General features: G+C 41.1%; 1 protein-coding gene across 4 annotated transcripts in view; it reads left to right on the forward strand.

Moving 5' to 3' along the window:
• The window catches only part of PPP1R1C (protein phosphatase 1 regulatory inhibitor subunit 1C), an 81,589-nt gene that overhangs the window by 22,218 nt on the left and 33,543 nt on the right, over positions 1-25,828 (forward strand). For 3 of the 4 annotated variants that reach the window (XM_006121696.5, XM_014572862.3, XM_006121697.5), the window contains exons 3-4: positions 15,452-15,489; positions 16,561-16,621. In XM_006121696.5, the coding sequence (XP_006121758.1) occupies positions 15,452-15,489; positions 16,561-16,621 (99 nt within the window). Of the gene's footprint in view, positions 1-15,451; positions 15,490-16,560; positions 16,633-25,828 lie in introns of all 4 variants that reach the window. The other variant, XM_006121698.5, reaches the window with a different exon arrangement.

A 25,828-nucleotide genomic window follows, 5' to 3' on the forward strand; every position in this document is an offset into this window, starting at 1 on the left:
CTGCAGGACATGCTGATTGTTGTGAACAACTGCTTGCTGTCAGCAAGCAATATGGAATGATGATCAATGTTAAGAAGACAAAAGTATCATTTAGTGATGTACATGGTAGGCAACCTATCACCTATAGCTTGATGCTGGAGTGGTGGAACAAGTGAATAAGTTCCTCTATTTGAATGTCTAACAATAGAAAGAAGATGGGATGAAGAAATCAAGAGATGAATCTAACTTGCTTTAATCCATATTCAACAACTTCCAAATACTTCTGTGTTGTCATACGTTCAAACAGCACATCTGCAGTAGATTTCAGAAGTACTACATGTGTTCAGCTCTCCTGTACAGATATGAGAGCTGGATACTTCACAAGGATACTGGGAGAAGTTTCAGGGCATTTGCGTTTTGGCATTAGAGAAAGTTAAATAATAACTGGACAACCAAAACTACGAACAAAGAAGCAAGGAAAAGAATAACATAGTCTGGTGCAAACATTGCTCATCAATCGCAGAGCAGCTCACTTTCAAAACTCATGTTAACAAGCAAGATTACAGGAAAACAAGGAAGAGGGAGTAGGATAGCCAGTTATGTCACAAACATCATCTGATGAACTGGTAGCCACAAGAGAATATAAGTTTTATAACTCTGAAGACTATGAAAGATGAATGGTGGTAGCTGACTACCTCCTCACTGGAGACATCACCGGAAGAAGAAGACTGCCTGGAGACAGAGCTGGGACATTTTTCACAAAATGCTTTTTTTGGTGAAAACTGCCAGCACACTCTTCTGATACTAAAGTCAAGTTTCTTGGTGGCTTTCTGTAGAGTAGTTTGCTAGTGAAGAAATCCATTCTTCAGATGATAAGTCAAAACTACAAGACAAATCTGTCACCAGGAACACTTAAACAGTGTTCTGAAAACATGGCTTTCACAGTAAAGATTGCTAAAGAAAGCTGAATTTTGCGCTCTTCAATTTAGCTTCCACACTGAAAATTCAGTAGAATGCATGTCCTCAATTTGCTAAAGCACTTAAGCACATACTTAAATTTAAGCATATGTGCAATCGCTTTCCAGAATCAGGATTCTTTCCCATATTTGCTCTCATTAGAATAAACTCACTTTAACAAGTAAAATACCATCCAAAGGCCAGACCATGACAATTTTACTCTCACTGAGTTGCAGAGTCTGAGATTTTTATGGTCACTGTGATTAGCTTTAATATATCATTTAGTAATTGCTGCATCAAGCTCAAGCAATGAAATCAGTAGGACAAGTTGTGAACTAAAGCACTAATCAGGGTATGTCTACACTGCAGTTTTTCGGAAAAATAGACGTTTTTCCGAAAAAACTTCACTTATGTTCACACTGCAATCGTGTTCTTTAAAAAAAAAATCGAAAGAACAGAGGGGATTTTCTGACATTGGTAAATCTCTTTCTACTAGCTCTTTTGGAAAAAGGCTCGTGTGGACGGGGAAGAGGGAAAGAGGAAAAAGCATAAGTGCCCTGGTGGTCGCTCCATACATAGTAATCACAGCTTGCATGCGAGATAGCGTCCAATCAGTGTTGATGCTATCTTTCGAAAAAGCAGCTCGCTTTTTCGATGCTCTTTTGCTATGTGCATGCTATCTTTCAGAAAAAGTTTTTTCGGAAAATCTCTTCTGGAAAAGCTTCTTCCGAAAGAAGCCTGCAGTCCAGACATAGCCTCAGTGTCAGTAAGGGTGGAAAATCTGGTCCTAAATGTTTAGATTAGATATTGCTAATAAGAAACATAACATTATTTATGGAACTATAGCTCTAATATATTATACTGTATGTTTAGTACCACATACATTATGCTTTACAAAAATCAGTGATGAAATGATTCAATGAATGGAAATAATACATGAATAAAAGATTAGAAGTAAATCCCTCTAAAAAGGCATGTACAAAACCACATGATAAATATATCCCAGAGGAAAGACTTGAGATGACAAGTCCATATATCTGCTAATCCATTAATTTAGTGCAAAGTGTAGGAACCTTGTAAGGTTATCTAGCGTTCAGACTCTGGAACAGTATGTCCATGGTGGAGAGTTCAGAACTCTGTAAAAAAACATTAAAACATCAAAGAGATTTTCAGGCAGACACAAAGTTAGAAAGAAATGAACAATAGCATTTACTGGCTATATTCCATCTTCAGATATGAATGTTATAACATGCACAATGGTTTTAACAAGCGCTGCACCTTAATATCTTAAAGGAAGAGTTGGGCAGAACTTCTTACAAAACAGTGATTTAATCAAAGGGGTGCAAAAAATAAATGTAAAAAAACCTCAGGACCATTATACAGCTGGGAGATGGTTTGTCAGTGAGCTAACTTGATTAACCAAATGCTACAATCCCCTTAGAGAAATATTTTAAATATCAAAAATATAAAACTCATACGGATTACGCTAGGGAAATGGAATCCTTATCCTTCTCTAGGTTTAGGGATCTTTCTGTAGCAACCTGCATGGAATTTGGAGGGAGTAGCTTTGGCTGCAGAATGGAAGAGCCTAGAGAAAGCAAGAGGAAGTCAATCTGTGAGCATATAGCTAGCATGATGATAGAAATCGAAGCATTCCTGTATATAGCTCTCTTAATAACGAGCCAGCTTCATTTTACAAGCATTAAGTCCTGCACATGGGACACAAAACATTTTCTTACACTGGATGAAGTCCTGATTATAGGAGTCAAAGCTTCCACTGACTTTGTGAAAGTCAAGATTTCATTTATATTTATATGTTTATATTTCTTGTTCCCTTTTCATGGGCTGGGAGCAGAAAATTATTGGGTGGTTGGTTCTGTTTTGCTGATACAGGCCTTAAGTTTGCTAGATAACTTACATTGTTGGGGCTATTTTCATTTTTATAGGAAGCAGAGTGCAGTTTTCATAAAATATAGTTTCAAGCCAGTCTCTGAAATATTTTCTTAAGTTTTTCTAAGTTTTCTAGTTACAGCAGACATTGGTATGATGTCAGTGTATGTGAAACTTTATGAGAGTTCATGGTTAAACTTCTTTTCTGTTGAAAACAAGAAAAATATTGCTGTCTCCAAGTTGATATTCTTTCAGCATGAAAGATTTAGATGTTACTATAAAGCAACTCTCTGTTAGACATTATAATGCACCGTCTGTACACAGTGACACCTGGTGGTTTTCTCATAGACTTTTCCCTTATGGAAAATCTGAAGAACCCTCTGCACAGGACCAATTGCAAATTCAGTGGGAGGAAGTTTCTCTCTAAATTATGCCTGACGTTTCAATGAATTATTTATCCTTAATAATTTATCTCTACTAGTAAGACATTTTAAGCTGCATCCCGCACACAGTGTATGACATGTTAGAGATGTGAAAAGAAAAATACTTTCATTTATTCCGCTTCCACTCATTTACTCAGTCGCTAACTGAGAGGCAATTCCCTTTATTTCACACAAAGGAGATTGTGGGGTGTAGAGGCTTTAAGTTAAAATTAGCCATGTTTACAGTATGATTTAAAGCCAATTTCTACATCAATTATTAAATCAGGAGATTTATTTTAAAATCATGCCCCCCATCCATCGGATCATCTTCTCTTGTAAGAATTACCACGCCTGTAATTGCTGTTTTTTGACTGATGAGTGATTCAGGAAACTGCTCTCATTTTTGAAACCAGCTTCTACAGATACCAGTTTTTCCAACAGTCTTCTGAATGATGCTCATTCTATTGTAGTTAGAGCTGACCAAAAAAATGGCAAAAAATAAAATTGAACACATCCCAAAGTTTTTGACATTTTTTGTCAAAATGATGATTAACATTTCTATTGCCATTTCAATTTTTTTTTGACCAGCTCCAATTCTGATGAACATCTGCTAATCATCCTAGAAGACACAATGACCCTGGTGTTGACAATCTTCATAATCTTTAACACAAACTTTCTTCTGCCTTGGGCAAAGCCTAAAAATGTTGCTCCTTGTTTGCCTTTACTTCAGAGTCAAAATCTAGCCCTTTCATAGTATCATAGAATACTAGAACTGGAAGGGACCCTGAAAGGTCATCAGGTCTAGTCCTTTGCCCTCATAGGAGGACCAAGCACCATCAAATTGATGCCTGATAGATGTTTATCTAACCTGCTCTTAAATATCTCCAAAAAAGGTGATTCCAGAACCTTAAGGAGAACAATTTTTCTTCCTCCTTCTTGTAACATCCTTTAACATACTTGAAAACTGCTATCGTGTCCCCTCTAGGTCTTTTCTTTTTCAAACTAAACAAATCCAGTTCTTTCAGTTTTCCCTCATAGCTCACGTTTCCTAAATCTTTAATCATTTTTGTTGCTCTTCCCTGGACCCACTCCAATTTCATCCACATCTTTCTTGAAATGTGATGCCCAGAACTGGACACAATACTCCAATTGAGGCCTAATCAGTGCTCCACTATGACCTCTAGATCCCTTTCTGCAGTACTTCTTCCTTGACAGTCACGTCCCATTCTGTGTGTGTATGTGAAACTGTTTGGTCCTTCCTAAGTGGAGCACTTTGCATTTGTCCTTATTAAACTTTGTCCTATTTACCTCAGGCATTTCTCCAGTTTATCCAGATCATTTTGAATTATGACCCTATCCTCCAAAGCAGTTGCAACCTCTCCCAACTAGGTATCATCTGCAAACTTTATTAATCTGATTAAAGTAAATTAAAAGATACAGATTTAAAATAATGAGCAGATAGAGGGGAATGAAACCCTAATCCTACTGAATAGGTCAGCATTTTTACAAAGGTCTCTCATAGTTTAAAGAGATTAACAAGGGAAGAGATGGATAACCGCAGAGGGAGTAGAAAACTGGGCAAAAGAAATCACCAGAAGATTCTAATAATTATATCACCATTTCTTTCCATATGTGGGTCTTCGAGTCTCCCACATCTAAAGGGACAGTGCATGAGGTGTATCACTAGGGCTACTTGTGGGAGTAAATGCTCCTTAGTTTAGTTCAGCGTGTGAGGTAGCAAAATAGATACAATGTGACAACAAGGTCTTTCCTGTACCCATGCATATATGTTTGCATGCTTCCTGGACTCCATTTTTGTAAAAAACCCTTTATTTACAAAGTGATTGATAAAATGGATGAAACACAGAGGGGCTATGTCTACACTGGCCCAAGTAGGAATAAGAGATCCTCTGGAAAAGGGCTTTATTCTGGAGGATCGCGCCAGTCTGGACGCTCTTTTCCGGCTTTTCCCCAAGCCGGAAAAAAGTGGTGGCCATGTTTATTTAAATCCCGCAGGGGATATTTAAATCCCCCGCGGATTTCCCTATTCCAAAGTTAGAAATTAGCATGTCTCTTCCGAAGAAGGGGCCAGTGTAGATGTAGCCAGGTTGTGTCTATGGTGTAGAGTACAAGCTAGAGAATCCAATATTGCAGGTGGACTCATGTGGTGGTATTAAGTAGATGGCAAACCATGAAGAAGTAGAGAGGAGAGTGAAGAACCCCAGCAGCAAATGCTCATTTTAGTTAGACAAGTGGAAATTTAGGGTAATGCCACTGATTATGGGAACTACTCTGGATTTGCTCCAGTGTAATAGATCAAAGTTTGGCCTCCCAGATAAAAATTAGATGACATTTTTATGCCTATAATAATAATTCATCTGGCCTTATTCACCACCATGATATTCCAGTTTTATGCCAATCTAATTCCATTGATTTCCATGAGTTATGCTGGAATAAAGCTGATCTAACACAGCAGTGAACTGCATACTATGGCTTTTTTCTCAGGATCTCATGTTATAGACAAATGCATTGAGATTTGCTTTTGAGATTTAAGATGGCTCCATATTCTCTTGATAAAAAATGACAGGCTCTGTATGTATGTTTTAGGGGAATTTTTATCTTTGTAAATTATGAAAGAGGGTTTTGTTTCATGTCCTGAATAATTCTTCAGTCATCACTGGGTTGCTAGGTATTGCTGCCCCCTCTTATGCAGCCAGTACTCCTACCAGATTTTGTAGAGAGACTCCATCCCCCTTCTGTTCTGAAATGTGATTTGTCCTTTTCATATGTGTTTATTTTTTTAATTTGTATCCTTTGGTATATATGGTTGTGACAATTTTCTTCCACTATTTGATCTGAGGAAGTGGGTCTGGCCCATGAAAGCTCATCACCTAATAAACCATCTTGTTAGTCTTTAAAGTGCTACACAGTCCTGTTTTTTTTTCGTTCAGATGGGTCTGTCTTTGTAGCAGACACTAGCATGTCTAGAGGAAATGACTGGTATTTTCTTTGTTTTAAAGTTAATTTTTAAAATTTCTATGGGGCAGGATTTATACTAATGAAAGAGCATGGCTGCTCCTGCTCCTAAACTAGTGTTTACATCTTAGTCGTCAGGCTCTCTGCTGAGAAGTGCAGGTATGCTAGTGAGAGGTAATCTAGCCTTCCACCTGGGATTAGGGCATGAGATTGCAATGCAGAGCCCCTCCATGCAACCTGGTGTGTGCTAAACTCAGATCCATCCATACACAGCCTTCCTGAGTCATTTTTTGTCAGACTTTCAATGGAGGCCCCTTCCTCAGTGTTCAAGGAGTGCACGGGCACCATTACATTGCAGGACACAGAAGGCTTTGCCTTACAGAAGAGTCTGATAGAATTTGATAGAAAATTGTACCTTTTTCCAATGGGCTTTTGGACCATCCTAAAGAATTTAAGAGAGACTTCTGTCCTTGGCATGGAATTATGTAATATGTTAAAAACTGTGTAGAAAGGGTATAATTCTCTATGAATCTTTGTGAGTCAGTAAATTCAGTACTTCAGTTTTAGGCTGAAATCAATCCCATTGAAGTTACATTGACACAGAGTTTGGCATCTTCTCTCCTACAAGTAGTAAATTTGGTAAAACACGGGTAGAAATCTATGGGTTCATGAGTAAGGGTCTAGATTAAACACAGGACTTGCAGTGACTGGATTTAATCTGAGTTATTAAGGATGCTTTAACTATTTTTATTTTAAGTAAGACATTCAATAGCATTGGTACCTGACATATATAGAATAATTTATTAATAATTATTTTAAAAAAGGCAGCCTCGTCACTAACTTAAAAAATCCGTAGCATGTAACTTAGTACAAGATTCTAGTGTCATGATTTTTTAAAAGACCACACACTATGATATACTTTATTCTATGTATTAAGGGAATACTGATTAAGGTCCCGATTCCAGAAAGTGATAAATCCTTGCAGAATCTCATTGGTTCTATAAGGCTCAATACAAGCATAAATGTTGATACATGTCAAGCTCTTTGCAGGATAAAATGACTGTCAAAATGGTGACTGACTCCTACAGGATCAGCCAACTATGATACCAGGTTACCTATTCGGTGCTCTCAAATTAACATTATTAATCTTGTGAAAGTAAGACATAGATCCATGCAGTCTATCTTAACCTGAACTCAAGGAGTTCCTTTGGTGAAGGTGCCTTGAATCAACAATACGGTAGGTTTCGTATGCTACTAATCCTAACAAAGGAACATTGTAAAAGAAGAAAGGGAAGAATAGCTTGAGAGAGTGCTTCTCTCCTGTGTTTTTATTAATGCTGTGTTTCCTGTGCAGATCTTGTTGTTAGGATTCCTTGAAGGACCAAGCAATAATTTAGATGCTGATTTGAGTATGAAATGCAGTGGAATGGTAAAGTACTTACCCTCTTGTCAGCACTAGAATAAGGGAGGGGAAAACTGCCTCCAGCTACACTTACCCTGGCAGCTGGAATATTGTAGTTTAATGAGGTACTTTTTCAGTGCAGAGATTTACAGAGGCACACACTAATGCTCAGCAGGATTTGCCATATTTCTTAGTAATTAAATGTAATTACATACGCATCAGCAGCAGATTTTTGCTTGGGAGACATAGACAAAAGAAAACCAGACAATTCACTTTGTCAAAGTGTGACCCCATGTTTGCCTGATTAGATATTTTTCAATTTCTTAGCTTACTAATTCAACAAGATAGCTTGTGAAGTGGTTAGACCATTATGGAAAATCCTCACTACTGGTTAAAAGCAGAAGAATGTAATATTTTTTATAATGGTTTGTGTGTGTGTGTGTTTTGGTGGCAATAAAAGCAGTTTTGGTGGCAGAAAATAAATAATACCCAGGCATTGAATTTCTCTGTTACATTCCATCTGAAATGTTTCCTCAATCCCACTCATATAGCTGATAACATCCCCATGAGACAGGTAGGTAGGTATCACTCATTTTATTGAGAAGGAAACTGAGGCACACAATTATTAAAGCCAACATTTTCAGAAAATTGCACATTCATCTGCTCCCATAGGTAGCATAAGAAATCACCCTATATATCACAAACTAGTCATTTGCATATGACTAGTTACTTGAGATTGCATGCTTAACTGCAGGTATTTCCTGTATAGTTTCGGTGCACAATTGCAGATGCAATTTTTGGAAAATCTGGGCTTACGTGACTTTCATAAGGTTACACAGAAAATCCCCAGCAAAAGTACTCTGTAGGGTGGTCTCTGGAGTATCTGAATCAAGGCCTCCCATGTACCCTCATGAGAAAGCCTTCCTTTGTCTCATTCACACCTAGATGGTCATCCTGCCATAAAGAACTAATAACTTTGTTTTTCCATCTAAGAAAATGAAGAATTTCAGCACGAGTCAAATTCATAGACATCAGTATTTGGTTCATTTGTTTCACATAAAAAATAGCCAGTTCTTATTTTGCTGTTAAACATGGCATTATCTTGCTACAGGGAAATTTTGACAAGTCAACACGAATGTAACAAAAACTGGTTGAACTTGTTACCAATTGTGGTGACCTTTGATTTTTCTCTAACTTGAGATTTAAAGTCCCTACCAATGTCCTGTTTCACACAACAAGCCAGATTCCACCTGCTTTGCTTGCTCCAGCTTCAGTGTCACAAAGAGCCCAAAATAGGCATAAGCAGTCCAGCTGGTTAGGGCTCCCTGCAGCTAAAGAGGGCCTCCATTATTAATATTTTCTGAGCAGGCAATATTCCTGCTTAGGACCTTCAAAAGGCTGGCAACAGCACGACAAAGAAACCAGAAACCCAGCAGATTTCTCCAGCTCACGATTCCTCTGCCATATTGGAATGGGGCCATATCTGGAGGAGGATCAAAAGACAGCACCACAGAGATGACTAAACCTCTTGCCCATATGGCAGGAGAGGGATGTGTGTGCAAAGAGGATTTGGGGATGTTCTAGACCAATGGCACCATATCCATTCTGCACCGAAACCAGACATCAAGACCCATTTTCCTGGGGTTTCATTACTCTTGCTTAGCACTACTGTGTTATCTCTTGCAGTAGCAGTGGAGACAGGCAATTCTTACTGCACAGCCAGTGATAAGGACAAAGCCAAGACCAAAATGGAGTAGTGCAGTAGGGATGCAGCTGCTTCAGAAAGCAAAGTGACAGATAATTGGAGGTGTTCAGAAAATGGTATTTTTTCCGTATGATAACATTTCATTCAAAACAAAACAAAACAAAACAAAACACAAACCTCCTCCTTCCCAAATTTTCAGCCAAAAAGCTGAAAGGTTTTGTTTTTCAGCCTAAAACTACTTGTCAATTTATGTTTTTTCGATAAGAACTCTTGACTTTTCTACATGAAACAGAAACTTTTAATGAACTTTTTTTGCAAGGATGTCAAAATCCAACTGTCCATCAAAAATCAGCTTCAACTGAACTTTTTCAACAAAGTCCGACTAATTAAACCAATGAAATAATATTGCCTATGATAATTAAGTTTCTGACTGCCATTAATATCAAGTTGAACGCTGATGAATGGGATGAATATATTCTTAGCCTGTTAGAAGTTTAAAATGATTGCTTTTTCATTACAAATTAAGCTCCATTGTCCTTTAATATTAATGCTTGCCTCTGAATGCCACATGAATTGGGCATATTCAGGGTTCTTCTCTCAGATCCTCTATTTTCCTTTCTGTTTGCACTAGAAAATTGGAGGAAATTTTAAAAAGGTAAACACGAGTGGAAGTAGCATTTTCCCTTTTCAAAATAACACTTTCTCTTATTTGTAATGGTCTATCTCTTTATATGCAAGAGAGAAGCATAAAGCGATACAGACTTTTTTCCTGTATGTATGTGGGAGGAATTAAAATGTGAGCATAAATGCTTTATTTTCCATTTCACCTCACTTTTTCATTTCCCCCTCCTTTTTCTAAGAGGAAAAGGGTGTTGAAATTAAAAAAGTAAGAGTAAGATTTTTACTTCCAAAGTAAAATTAAATGAAAAAAAATTAATTATGAAAAATTTTCACATGGAAAAAAATAATGGTTTCAATGAGCTCAACTCCTGAGTCACAATTCAGTGCCATACTGCCAAATTTGTTCTTCCTTGATGTTATTTTATAAATTGCTGGGCTTCACAGGCTGAACCTCAGTCAGAAATGGATCCTTTGTTGTACAGAAATATTACAAGGGCAAGGTTGCTGAATAGCCTTGTGTGACCCAATTTTGCCTCCTAGTGGAGTAGAGTAAAATGCAGAATTTTCCTGTGGGCTTATGCACATTTCTCAGTAATTACACCTGCCACTCACTGAGTTCTTTTGGTGCTGACAGCCGCTCTTTGCAACCTACTCTGCCTTCCCAGTCCCTGACTGAAAACTGGAGCAGAGGCTTTTATTTGTTCTTACCACTGGAATAGAAAGCAGATTACTTAGTCTGACAAGATACGATTTTGCAGGATGACTCCATAGGGGAGCCACTGGTGAGATCAGAGGCCAAGTCATTTAGAATATGTCACCTTGTGCCCTGCACAGTCTCTGTAAGTGCATTAAGTCTATCCGATGGGAGCAGAGGGAAGGGCAGCAGATGTGAACGCTCATGTTTCCTGTCTCCATTCTCATTCCAAAGAGACCACATGGTTCTCCCCACAGTATGGTCATGTTTCTTGGAAAAACTAATCGAGATTTGCGGGAAAACTGATAATCAAATGCAGCAGTGGTCGTTCTGACTCCCACCCAGAGCATGGCCTGCTTCTGACCTCTTTTATAACAGGGGGAATGTGGCATAACTCAACTAACTGCAAAATGAAGTATGTATGAGGATATGGCTATGCTAAGGATGGCTATGCACAGCTTTAGAGATTGATATGCTGTGAGGGATTTTCAGTGAAACATTTTCCCAGTGTCTCTCCCTCCACTTTGGAGAAATATCACTGGGACAAATCTTGCAGCTTTTCCTCACATGCAGGACTGTAGTTTTATCATTAACCTCAGTGGAGCCAGGATTTCACTTTTAATTATCAATCAACTCCAATATTTATGGCTTGTTTTAAGTCATTCCTCAAACTCTCTCAAGGAGGGTTAGCAAACAAAGAGTGATTTAGCAATGACACCATGCTGCCTACTCTTAACCAAATCCATGGGGATTTAGCAATGAATACCAAGTTAACATAACAACCCACAGTGTACTGAATTCCGTCATTCACATGGCACTCTGATTCAGAGATCACTGGTTCAGTTTGGTTCGCAAAGATAATACTCTTTCCTCTGCCTTTTCTGCCATCTCACTGATGACTCAGGTCTTTCTACATTGGGAGAATTTCCTGATAGAACTATACCAGTATAATTATACCATTATAGTTATATCTGTACAACTTACCATGTAGACACTTTTATTTGGGATATCATTGTCTTTTCCCTTAATAACTTATACTGCTTTCAAAGTAACTCAAGCTAGCTCAGAAAAAGGCAGTCATGCTCAAATAGAATAGTCCACCCAGAGGGTTACATGTAGGTATAACTATAGCACTATACTTACACTGGTATACTTCTGCTAGTACAGGGGTGGCCAACCCATTACAGATAAAAAGCCAAAATAGTGGTGGATACAGCGCAAAGAGCTGAGGGAAAGAAGTTGTTGAGCACAAAAACAAAAACAAACAAAAAAATAGCTGCCCCTTTAAGAGCTGCGTGTGGTCTAAGCAGGCTTTTGTCGGCCACAGCATCAGATATTGCTGCCCCAAGCAGTGCCCTGACCAGTCAAGGGAAAATGGTCAGAATTGGGGAATGCAGAACTGCCGTGGGTATGGGAGCCACAATTTTTCCTTTGAAGAGCTGCATGTGGCTCGCAATCCATGGGTTGGCCACCCCTGTGCTAGTAAATCCCCTCATGTAGATTAATCCTCAGTTGTTCATTCACTCCATGTTACTCTCCACTCTTATGCCCTTCTTTCTCATCAAAATAATTCATCCTTTCACCTCTGCTCCCCGCTAGTGTCATGCTGCCAGAAGTGACTTGTGGCACTCAGGAGGTGCACCACCCCATCCATGCTGTTGCCAAAATTGTAATTGCTAAATAGGGTCCACCCTCATGTCCTCTCTATGCCCCTCTTTGTGGTTCTCCTGCACCTCCTGCCCCTTCAAGCACCAGTTACCCATGCATGCCACTGAATACATCTGTGGGGAAATCCTGGGGCAATGTGGGTGTTGATTGGGTCCTACCCACTTATCCCTCTACTATCACTACAACTCAGTTGTTTCCCTTGTGTTCTGTTCATCTAAATTCCTTGCCAAACAGCTCCATTTCTCCAGCTGCATTGAGTCTTGCACCCACAACTCCAGCCTCTTTACCATACCTTTGGAATCCCCATCCGTTTCACCCCACCCTGCCTCTTGAGTAAGAATTCACTGACTGAGACTGTCCAGATCCATTGTAAGGTCTCTTCTCGCCTTCCTCCCTCCTTCTTTCTTTCTTTCTCTCTCTCTCTCACAAAAGCTACAGTGTATGTTGGTTTACTCTCTTCCCCTGAACTGTATCTGCTTCGTTGAGCTACACTCCTCCTGGCAACTAATTTCCATCACCACTGCCTCTCTGACCACCACTTCTTCTCCTTTCTTCCCTTCACCTCTCAGCTCATAGACTGCACTGCTTGCACCTGCTGCCCGAAGCCTGGCTGCTTTAGCTCTACACTGGATCCTTTCTGGTCCGTTTTCAGGTCTCCCCACACGCTACTGAAATTGCAAACACCGTCAGTTCATATGATTTCAGTGACTTAATTTAAAATCATTAAATGGATTTTGTTCCTTCTCGGATTTTCATAGAGGTGCTAGGCTGGGTATTTTGTGCTAGTTGCATTAGAGTCTCTTAAGGGTATGTCTACACTTGCACCCTATTTTGAAATAGGGATGCAAATGAAGACATTTGAAATTGCAAATGAAGCCGGGATTTAAATATCCTGTGCTTCATTTGCATATTTGCATTATGACGCTATTTCGAAATAAAACATACTGTGTAGATGCTTTATTTCGAGAGAAAACCCTTCTCTCAAAATAACTGTTAAACCTCATTTTGTGAGGAATAAGGGTTATTTCGAGAGAAGGATTTTCTCTCAAAATAAAGCGTTTACACAGTGCATTTTATTTCTAAATAGCACTATTTTGAAATAGCGCCATAACGTGAATATGCAAATGAAGTGCGGGACATTTAAATCCCAGCTTCATCTGCAATTTCGAATGTCTTCATTTGCATACCTATTTCAAAATAGGGTGCAAGTGTAAACACACACTAAGTGATTTTTTTTTCTAAGCCCACACAGGGTCAAACACTGTTCACATTACTGGCTGCAGTGTAAGTGCTGCTGGGAATCAATTGACCAGGCTAGTTTAGCAGCAATCTTCATTGCTGATAAGTGTAATGTGAGCCCTCTGAAAAGAATTGCAAAAGTGCACGTTCTGTTAACTAAAGCTGTGCAAACCCTAAATAGGGAAACTTGATACCAGACAAAATTTGACTGGAGGCAGGGTTTTGTTCCCAGCCCAAGATCCTGCTCAAGTTTTGTTGTGACATTCGCTATCCTGAGTAGATTTAAGATGGAATGTCACCAAACTCCATTTTCATTGACCTTTGTTCAAAAATGAAACACAGGGTCCTGATCATGAAAATCCCTGACTCACTCAATTCCCATTCAAATCAAATGCTTCTCTTGACCACACAAAGCATTAACAATCTCTTTGTTAGTGCTTTCAGTCTTTAGATCCTTTTAGGAAGAAGGGTCAGTCTCACTATCCCTATTGTGTAGATAGGTAACTGAAAAATGACTTCTACAATGTCACACAACAAGCCAATGTCAGGAACAGGCCCTGTGACTTTAAGCCCTGCACTCTGTGTGCTGACCCAGGCTACCCCCTTCTTTAGAAATGGGCTCTAATTTTTAATTCAGGGCCTCTTTTATTTCATTGTACACAGTGGAATGTCAGTAATTTTAATGTGTGTCTTTTAAAGTCATGAATTGAATCAGTTAATGTTTGTATGGTTCTCAAATACTATAGAAATGAGCACCATAGAAAACAGCATGAATAAATAAATAAATTCTTTCTGGCTCTGATAGAATAATCTCTCTCACATACACTCTCACACACAGAGAGAGTTTATCTGTAAAGACAAAGTTGGGTTGAAGTATTTTGTAGTGGGTCTCATTCTTCAGATACACATGCACAAATTCACCAGACTTTAGTGAGCAGTGAACAGGGGAATTTTAGGATGGGACTTCTTAGGGTGGGGCCCATGTATCTTGATGGTGACAGATGTCACACTATATTTTAGTGTCACACTATATGTTTAGTGTCACTCTATAATTACACTGTATCTGAGGTCTTGCTTACTAGATAGTGTAGTAATTGGCAAATCATTCTTGAGAACTGACAACTTACTTTTTGACTATTAACAACATGCAAGGTGTGACAACAATAGAAAAGTAATAATTTCATGCAACAGGGCGTAAACTGATGGTGACTACATGCTAGGAAGCAGTTGACCTCCTGTTCCATGTACAGCATCAGACAGTGTACTCGATAAATTTTAAGAGGTATTTACTTTCTTTCAAAGTGCTAAATGTGGGTAATTGACAGAGGCAATCAACTGCAATCTGTAATAACAAGAACCACTCCATGGTCACTTCTGACTCCAAACTAGTGCTCTATCATGAATCTTTTAAACTTCAAATAATTATATTTAGAATTGCTATTTTATATATAATGTTAAGATGCTCTATCAGTGACATTTTGCTGTTATATTAATAATTTAGCAGCTTGTAGTTGTTATGAATGATTACCACTTAATTTCTAGCTGTGCCTATAAATGGCTAGGTTTTCTGCAAACATAAAAGAAGGTGAAGTCCCTGCCCCAAAGACTTACGGTCTAAGGGACAGATTTCCTAAAGAGTTCATCATCTATTGTTCTCAACAAGAACTGATGAGTGCGACGTGCTTTTGGAAATCTGGCTAAAGCACTTATTTGTTTAAGGGTATGGATCTTTTTGGTCTAGAGGGCAGACAAAGGCTGGGGGAAACTTGTAAATCAGTGGTATAACTCCTTATTTATAGTGGAAATAATGCTGAGATCAGAATATGTTCCACAATATTTACCCTGGAAAAAAGCTTTTGATATTTCCTTTTCTCTAACTGATTTTTCCCCCTTTATAGAAATAGATGAGAAGAGAAAGAACAACTCACAAGGAGACGTAAGTTAGTTACATTTTTTTAAATAGTGGGCTATTGTTTAACAGCCATTTTGAAAATGTATTCATTCTTGTTTTGCTGGTTTATACGATTGTTTATACTATCAGGCTTCCTTAACTGACACAGCTTTTCGTGGATAAAGCTTCTAGATAAATTACTTTGTACAAATACCTGTTACTCCTCTACTTTTCGTTATCTTCTCCATTAGTCTTTAGTCAGGTTAATGAGCACAGCAAATGCTATTTAGCAGTGCAGGGGAGATCAGGGTTTGCAAGTTTCCTTTCTAATTCTGTATTAGAGCCATAGCTAGTGCCCATTGAAATCAATTAGTTTTTTCCATTGACTTCAGTGGGTATTAGCTCAAGTATTAAGTTTGCAGTGAAGTCTAAGGTGAGTTCTTTCAATCCACCCCCCTGCTTCCCACCAACCCTTCTGGCTCCCCTGGATCTCTTTCTCTTGTGCTGGGGTTTTAAAAAAGCGAGCACTGCTTTAAATAGCAAAGGGCAGCATTGATTGCTTCTAAGATCTATATACAGATGTCTGAAGCTTGACTGTGGTGAGGATCAGCATCACGTCACACATTGAATGTAAATAGCTCTCTTTTAATACAACAAATATTTTATTCATAAACAACATCTTTCCATCCATTATGATACAGTAGGATAATAGTAATGGCATATACATTCCACAAGGCAAGAAATGTGTTCCCAGAACTGCAAATATCCCTGCTTCATTTTCCAAATTACACTGATGTTACCTATGCAAAAGCCTTCTCTGAGACAGTGTGCTGTAACACATATGAATCATATCCAAGATAACCATGCCACCATATTAGATAATAATTGTCTGGATTGTCTACCACTGACTGGAGCAGAGTTAATAGGGACCCAGAGGGAAATTAAGGCTATGTGAGCAATACAAGCCATGCTGGGAAAAGAAGCAATGTAGAAAAACTGAATAGCTTGATAAATAGCAGACTTGATTCCGTCCCCCGTCCCGGGGGCCAGGAAATGGTCTGCCATGGTTTGACTGTTTCCTTCTATGTCTATTAAACTTCTTTCTCTTATTTCTAGTCACAGAATGCCTCCCCTAAGCAGAGGAAGCAGAGCGTGTACACTCCTCCTGCCATCAAAGGTACTGTTCAGGTACTGTTTCTCGTTATGCTAATGCTTGTTTTGTTTCTGCCCACGAGTTTTCCACCATCTCCCTAGAATAAAACTCAACAACTAGATAAACAATGAGCACATTTGCCCAAGGATAACTCAAACTAGCAATGGTTGGTTGCTTTAATTCCTATCTACCTGTGCATCTTATCAACACATTTTCATACTGTGAATTAATTTCCCTCTACATTTTTTCTCTTGAAGGAAGTAGCCTAGCAGAACTGTTATAAAACAGTCATTACTTCTCAGCTTCTAGATGCTATCACTAGCCTATGGTAACACACAGGTAGCCAATTGTGCAGCTCAGTCTTTATGCAATTAGTCCTATTGCTTTGAATACAACTACTTGCATGAATGTTAGCAGGATGTGGCCCATACAGTTCATTCCTTTTTTTAAAGCATTTCTTTGTGTCGTTTCTTGCCTTTTGGGCAGCTACAAAAAAGAGGAAAGCTCAAATCTGAACACTGAGCATCTGCTCCCATAATGTCTAGAACTCTTAGGCTGATAACAATAAATGCTGAGAATTCTCAGCATTTCCCAGGAAGGGTTTGGCCAAGATCCTCTAATGTATTTAGGTGCCTACCTCTCATTGATTTCCACTGGAGTTAAATGCCTAAATAACTTTGTGGCTCTGAGCCTTTTCAGAATTTGGAGCTGAATATAAGCAAGAGGAGTGGAAGTGGTGATCGGGACTTTAGCCATGTTTCTGAAATGGGCTGAACAGTGCTTGTTGTTGGTCACATTTTCAGCTAAGTGTGTGCAAAACTGGTTCACTTGCACCATTGACACTTATTGTCAGCACTGGACAATTTTCATAGTGCAGGCGAGAGTCCATTCTTGCAAGCTGGAAAGTGTCTCCTGCCAGGTGTTGAGTGTCCTCAATTCTCGATTGCTTCTAATAAACATAAATGATCATGTAGTAAAGAAGCAGAATTAGTGTAAAGTTAGCACTATTTCCAGTTAAGCTACTATATATAACCAGCCAATTAGCCCGTCATAAGACGGGATTTTCAGGTCTCCCCTCCACGTCGGTCTTCTCTCCTGAGCCTACCGGTCTCTTGCTCCGTCTCTCTCTCTTTCTCTCTCTCTCTCTCTCTCTCTCTCTCTCACCGTCCTGCCCCCCTTCACCTCCCACTGTGGTGCTCGGCTGACTTCTGCGCCGCTCAGCCGGGCCGCCGCGGGGGAGCAAGCAGTGCAAGCAGCCATTTGGGGTCCCCCATGGCAGCCTGGCTGGGCAGCGCAGAAGACAGCTGAGCACCACAGCAGGAGGTGAAGGGGGATGCGAAAGGGGGTGGGACGGTGATGTACATGGCCAGGCCCTGCCCCCTGGCCATGTACATCACCACACTGCCCCCCTTCGCCTCCCGCCGTGGCACTCAGCTGACTTCTGTGCCACTCAGCTGGGTCGCCGCGGGGGAGCAAGCAGCACCCCTGTGATGCATGGGAACCGCAGCACTCAAATGGCCGCTTGCGCTGCTTGGTCCCCCGCGGCGACCCAGCTGAGCGGCGTAGAAGTCATCTGAGCACCATGGTGGGAGGCGAAGGACGTGACTCACGCAACAGCGCCACCCAGAGGGAACAGCCAGGGAGGCAACAGCCCTGCCCAGAGGGAACAGCCAGCATTTCAGTGTTAGAGTCACAGACATTGGACTACTATATATATGATTACAAAATGCCCTATGTTATCCCATGATAGTTTAGTCTATATGGGTATGTCTACCCTGCCACCCTAGTTTGAACTAGGGTGGCTAATGTAGTCATTCAAACTTGAAAATGAAGCCTGGGATTAAAATATCCCGGGCTTTATTTGCGTGTTCCCGAGCGCCGCCATTTTTAAATGCCCGGTAGTTTGAACTCCCTGCCCACGGCTCATTGCAGGAGGAGTAACGGTAGTTCGAATTAGGAGCTTTAATTCGAACTACCTAGTCCATGACACCTGTAGCCGTTGGCAGGGAGTTCAAACTACCGGGCATTTAAAAATGGCGGCGCCCTCGAACATGCAAATAAAGCCTGGGATATTTTAATACCGGGCTTCATTTGCAAGTTTGAATGACTACATTAACCACCCTAGTTCGAACTAGCATGGCTAGTGTAGACAGACCCTAACACAGGTACACATACTTTGTCCCATAATTTGAAACCTCCAGCTCTGCTGACAGTATCCATTATAATGATCTCACCCAGATGTATGGGAATTGTGTACCACACTGGACTAATTATTTACTACTCCTGGGTAAAATTTCATTTATTACTGGATCTTAGAAATATATTGCTCTATCCAGTTATATTGATCTAAATCACACAGCTTTGGTATGGGAAGCAACAGTGGATAATAACTTACATATTGTTTGGCTATAGACCAAGTTCAAATTAAATATCATGAAAAAAATACTGGATATATACAAAATTTAAGTTTCTGTGTTTCCTCTTGATGATGATGTTTTTTCATGGGCCCACAAGCTTTACTCTCCTCTTAGAATATCAGGTAATGTTTAGGCTCTAGTGTTGCTTATAATTCTTTAGATTAGATGTAAGCATGGTTACTTTCTATTGAGAGCCTCACTGCAGAGTGACAGGCTTTCTAGTTAAAAATCACACCATTTTCTCAGAGGCTGAAGAGATCACAGCGGGGTTGAAATGGTTTGTAAATAAAACAAAGCAAAACACCACACTCCCCCAAAGTATCCCTACATACCATAGGCCAGATTCTGCTCCCTCTCACATCATTATGAACCTCAACAACTTCTCATGTAAATGGAATGCATTAATGTGAACTAGTAACCTTTTAGTTCACCCACATGATGTCTACACAGGGGAGTTACAGTGCAGCACTTTGGTATGCACTGCTATTCACACCCATATAGTCCAAAGTGTAGGACAGTATATAATCCTAGAGCCATAAGATTAGAAGGGACTGACTGTCAGGGTCATCTAGTGTAACCCACTGCCAATGTAACCCACATACCTTCTGAGTGTGGTTCACTGTCCCATCTAATGGCACTTAGATCACCTACAGAGAGAGAGAGAGACTGAGTTTGCTGTATAGACTTACCTGAGAGCCAGCTGGTTTTTAGCTCAAGCAGTAGAGACCCATGCACTAAACTCTGGAGGTCCCTTCCATCTTCAGTTCTGCCTCTCGGCATTACACCAAAATGTAGGATTTGGTATATCTAAACATTCAAGACAGATGGCTATCTAGCCTCCTTTTGAAAACCTCCAGTGAAGGAGCTTCCACAACCTCTTTAGGCAGTCTTTTCCTCTGGCCTATGATTCTTACAGTTAGGATTTTTTCCCCCTGAAATTTAATCTAAATCTGCTGTGCTGTACTTTGAACCCGTTGCCTCTTGTCCTGTCCTCTGTGGCAAGAAAAAATAAATTTTCTCCATCTTTTTTTTTAATGGCAGCCTGTCAAATATTAGAATCCTGCTATCATGTCCCTCCCTAATCTTCCTTTTCCAAACTAAATATACACAGTTCTTCAGCTTTTGCTCATGTGTGTTAGTTAGAATGCACCATAAATTTCCTCTTGATCTGGTGGTCTAAAATAGAGGCCCAGCCTAACATCACTATTACTCTTTTCTCTTTTTATCCTCACCCTAAACTCGCAGGAGATCTGCCACTGACTTCCTTTTAGACCTCAGAACAAGTGAAAACATTCTTGACATACAGAGAGATGCCTCTTCCTTTATTCCCATACCTATCCTGGAACAAGCTATATCCAAAGAAGAAAGTAAGCTGGTGTACTCCGGTGTGGTGCACCAGTAAGAAAGTGGCTGACGGGGGGAGGGTTTGGGATGCTACTGGCCACTGTATGCAGGTGAGGTTCCCATGCTGGCACTAGCATGGGTATCCCACCTTTCCCCTTCTGGCCCTACAGGAGCCTGGGCCTGAGCCAGCATCCACAGCACCTGGTCAGTACAGCCACAGTGCACCCAGCCTTCAGCCCTGGGGATCCAGCAGCAAGGCGGTGCAGTCGCTGCTACCCTGGCCAGTCCCAGAGATCTTGTGGCCAGGCAGCATGGTGGCCATACTCCCCACCCAGAGCCCCCACACCGTCTGCCCTGAGCCCTCCACCACCACAGTCCCCTACCCTTAGCCCTGCCCCTGACACCCAACCTCCTGCCTTGACTGTTGCACCCCCTGCTCCGAACCTGCCCCCCCCCACACTCCATCCCAAAATTTCTTACAGGTACTGTTGTATTGCAATCCTTCCCCAACTACCTGCCCTGCAATACAAAAGTTCCAAAGAAATTTAAGCTACTTTCACCCCTGGATTCCCCAGGGTTGGTACTTCAATTTTGGAAGAAGTCATATTAAGTCAGGGCTGCCTAGGGGGAAGGGCAAAGGGGGCAGCTGGGGCTATTGGGGCAGCAGTGTTGGCTGAAGTCCTCGGCCTTTTATATTGCTGCTGGAGCCCCACATGGCATGGCCTGGGTGGCATTGAGGGCTAGCTGGGCAAGGTGACATGGGGACTGGGTGACATTGAAGGCTGGCTGCTCCTAGCCACATGATGTCCAGAGATGCCCTTCCCAAGATTTGATAGATGGAGCCCATCCGAGCACACTAATCCTCTTTCCTGGAACATTGTCTCATTGAAGAAGCCAAAGCCCTCTCACCAATACCACCTGTGTAGTCATGCTTTTACTTTCACAGTAGTCCCTGCCCAGGCCTTTTCTTTCAACAGGGAGGACAGATGAGAACACCACTTGTGTCCCAAATTCTGTTATCCTTCTGTTTTATCCTTCTTCTCAGAACCATGGAATCTGTAGTGATATGCTCAAGGTCATTCTTGGTTGTACTGTTGGTGCGCCTGTGGGTAAGCAGCAAGTGGTAGTAGCCAGAGAGCTTGGTGAGTCTTGGCATGCTCTCCATCCTATTCTGAATTCCAGCTTAAGCAAGTAGCACGCTTTTCAGCATTCCTGGACCAGACAACAGATGAATGCCTCTGTCCTCATTAGCAGGGAGTCCTCAACTTTGATCTATAGGTCTTTGACCTTTTTTCCAGTACAGAGGCCATTTTGTACTATGTACAGACCAAGTCACTTCTGTCCTCCAGGAGAAAGATAAACATGGCACATCCTGTGAAAGTCACAACAGCCAATCTCTCACTTTCCATATTTTCTTCCTCGTAATGTATGTAGAGACTGATCAGATGATGCATTTACTATTCCCAGAAGTCTGGAAGGGGAAAACAGTGTGGGTTCCCTTCTTAGGTGACCTCTCATGCAAACAACTTCTGTTTGTTTCTCCTCTGTCCGCTTTTCACTGGGTTTGCAATGGGCTATATAAGGCTGCTGGCTCAACATAGTTGCCCTGGCTCAAAACCTCACCTGGTTTTAACTTCAATCAACCACTCAAAGCAGTGGTGGGCAATAACTGGCCCATGGGCTGTACGTGATTTGACAGCATTAGCCCTTGTATTTATCTACATCTCTGCAGGTGTGGGGACTAGCAGCTCTTATTGGCCATTGGTCCCCTTTCCTGGATAATGGGAATTACGGGAAGAGGTGTCCCAGTCCACGCCACTTCCTGCCACTGGTCTGGGAAAGCACTCTGTGTGTCACAGCTAAATGCAAGATGGAAAAGATTGCTTAGTGCAAAAAATTAGCACATATTATAAGGGACTATTCAGAATGGCCCGTTAATAACTCTGCCATCATAGGACAAAAAGGGAGGAGGGGTTAGTGATTTATTGATTGTTGTAAAGAGCCATAAACCTAGTGTCTCTGATCAGCCCATGATTTTTAGTGTCAAGCAGAATTATGAATTTAAGCTTCTAGGCTCTCCTTTTGAAAGAAGGAGGACTGATAGGTCAGATTCTGAGAGATTGCTTTGTAAAAAGACCAATAGAAGTTGCTCTAACAAAAGACATTACTTCACCCACCTGGGAATGTTTCAGCTATAACTATACTCCATGCAGGAAATTAAATTATTCTTTGAGATACCAAATTAAAACATATTGTTAACTTAATAGGTTAAAAAGATGGTAAGTAAAAGCTACCCTGGGCAGCAGCAACTTGCTGTAAATTGTGCTATGTAGCACCATGGTTAAACTATAGCAAAAGTTGCAGGATCCCATGGGACTGATCTGTTGGGATCATCATGGATTGTCCCCAGCTCATGACTGTTAAACGTAGACTCATATGACTTCTGCAGCAAGCACCTAGATTTCACGTAGGCATCTTTTCCAGTATGGCTTCCATGGATTTTGACTCTATCCAGCTGTTGACTTTTGTGCACTCACTGCAGCCTATACATTTCAACATGCTGGTTTGTGAGTTGCAACAAAATCCAAAATCATATGCTGTTACAACTCACAAGTTCAATATTTGCAAACATTTGTGTATACTTTAGCTCCTTCTGGATATTTTTTCCTAAATGAAAGGCCATCACAGAACCAGTAGGGTAGGAAATAGCTGACTCATTCTCTCATCCTAGGTTGTGTGGCTTTGTTTTTTACTGGAATGCAGTATGCTGGAAAAATCAATGTGAGTGTTATTGATTTAAGAAGATATCTACAGAGTGAAGCAGACAGCAGACCAGATAACAGTTCCGTACACTATCCTTGTTAGTATTATATTACCATGCTTAATGGACAGCAAGAGACATTTTCCATTTTGCTGTCGAAAATGTGTTTCTTCCCCTCCCCCCTTGATGGTTGCTAATTCAGTGCTAATACCATAGTATAAATATTTAGCAAATTCAGAATCTGAAGACATTATTCCTTTTGCACAAAATTATGTCTTAGCTGAATATTTTCAGCATGACACAGATTTGCTTTATCTCATCATATAATATTTTATATACCCATCCCTTCCTAACTCATAATGCTACTAATAATGAATAGTGTACGGCAAACAGGGAAAGGTGAAATTGTTTTGCCTGATTTCAAACCTGCCATTTAGCATGAGCCAAATCCTCAGCTGATGTAAGCCAATATAGCTCCCCAGACTTCAGAAGACCTGTACTGATTTACACCTGATAAGGATCTGGTCCTCTGTGTTCAAAAGGCCACTGATATTTTATTAATTATTATTATTTACCTATTTATTTAGGAAACGTGCTTGTCTAATTCTACTTGCACTTCTGCCTGTCCCCCCCACCAGTACCCTCCACCACACAGCAGCCACCTCACTCAGCCTTGGGCCTCCGTCTCCCATCTCTGCATGCCCCCTCGCTCTACAAGCATATATGCACCAGCGCTGTTTTTCTCCCATCCATCTCTCCCCTTCTTTCCTGAGCCCTGATCCTCATGTCTGCAGATTTGCACCTACCTGTGATGAACAAGATAGGATTATGGGCTAAATGGACCATAGGTTTGACCCAATATGGCAATGTCAGAAGGTGGCTGGTCGTTTAAGAAGAGATAGGTCTCAGCCCCACCTGTGACGTCACCAACTTTCTTTAGCAGGTGGGAAAATGAAAACGGTCATGTGACCCAATCAGACCTCTGGGGTAGATAAAGGAGACATCTGGGAGACTCTTTGGGTGAATCAAAGGCCAGAGCTGGAGGAGTTGCAGGAAGTAGAAAGGCAGGGGACACATTAGAAGAAGAAGGACTGAGATGCTGTGGAGGAAAGCTGGAAGATCGTACCCCAACTTAGAAGCCCTTGAGCAAAGGACTTTATTATGAAGGTTTTTTTGTCTTCTATTTCTTAAAGATCATGTTGCCAACCTGGCTGGAACTGGAGGAGGGATCAGGGTGAAACTAAGCCAAGAGGGAAGGGATTATGTCTGCCACCAGAAACTGCATGTAATCACTCAATACATTAGACCCCCAGGTATCTTGTTTTAAATACTTTGGATTGTGGAAAGTCTCTGATAGACCCACAAGGGAGCTGAGGGTGGGTTGCCTACAAGACTACCTCATGCTATGCAAGGTGCTCTGGAGATGGCAACCGTACTACAGGTAACCCTGTGCCAGATTTGTAATGGTATTTAGGTGCCTAGCTCCTATTGAAATATCCCCATTTGGGTCTTGTTGGTTCCACTGAAATGATCCAATACCGCTTGGGTCCTACTCCCCACATGTACCTATCCACCCTTCTCCTTGTAGGATCTCACAGCATAGCAAAGCAAGGAGGGATCTCTATTTCCCTTTGTCATGGGCCCAGGGTTTTCAAGGAGCCAAAGGGAGAGGGAAAGTTTTGTTCTCCACCTTTCTCTGTCTCTCTAAATCCAAATCAGGGGAGCTAAAGTGACCCAGCATATTGGGGGATCTAAATTTGCCCTTCCCAGGAAAGGGGAATGTGAGTCTTTAGAGTATCTTTAGGCTACTGCCACTGGGGAGAGGAAAGGGAGCCACTGGGAACCACATGGCACCTTCATCCTCCTCCTCTTGAACCCACAGAGAAGTCATAGGTAATAATGGTGCTCCCATAAAGGAAGGCACTTCTGTGGGAAGTGAGTTTAAGCTGCCAGTGCTGATGGCAGGGTACACATATCCATGCAGTAATGCTCCTTCAGTGTGACTTACCAATTTACAGTGAAGAGCACAGATACAGGCTTAGAGCTGCTACACATGATTGCTCATCACCACACCTGCCTTTGTGCCCAGCCAGACTTCCCTTAAACAAGTGTGGTTTTGTTAGTGTCAGCTCTGAAAGGAAATGACAGGGTTTAAATGACAGGAAACTTTGTGTACACATCCCACAATAACCAAACTCACCAGGGTTCATCTATCTGTACATTATCTACATTTTATCCTTTCAGGACTAACAGTTTAAACACCAAAAAGCCCTTCCATTCTGCAAAATCCCAAAGCATTTAGGGTATGTCTACACTACCCCGCTAGTTCAAACTAGCAGGGTAATGTAGGCATACCGCACTTGCAAATGAAGCCCGGGATTTGAATTTCCCAGGCTTCATTTGCATAAGCCGGCCGGCGCCATTTTTAAATGCCGGCTTGTTCGAACCCCGTGCCGCGTAGCTACACACGGCACGGGCTAGATAGTTCGAACTAGCAAGCCATTCCGAACTATCTGTACGCCTCGAGGAACGTGGAACGAGGCGTACAGATAGTTTGGAATGGCTTGCTAGTTCGAACTATCTAGCCCTTGCCGCGTGTAGTCGCGCGGCACGGGGTTCGAACAAGCCGGCATTTAAAAATGGCGCCGGCCGGCTTATGCAAATGAAGCCCGGGAAATTCAAATCCCGGGCTTCATTTGCAAGTGCGGT

The sequence above is a fragment of the Pelodiscus sinensis genome, chromosome 7 (genome assembly GCF_052426305.1).
Source record: "Pelodiscus sinensis isolate ZL-2025 chromosome 7, ASM5242630v1, whole genome shotgun sequence".
NCBI classification, from domain to species: Eukaryota; Metazoa; Chordata; order Testudines; family Trionychidae; genus Pelodiscus; species Pelodiscus sinensis.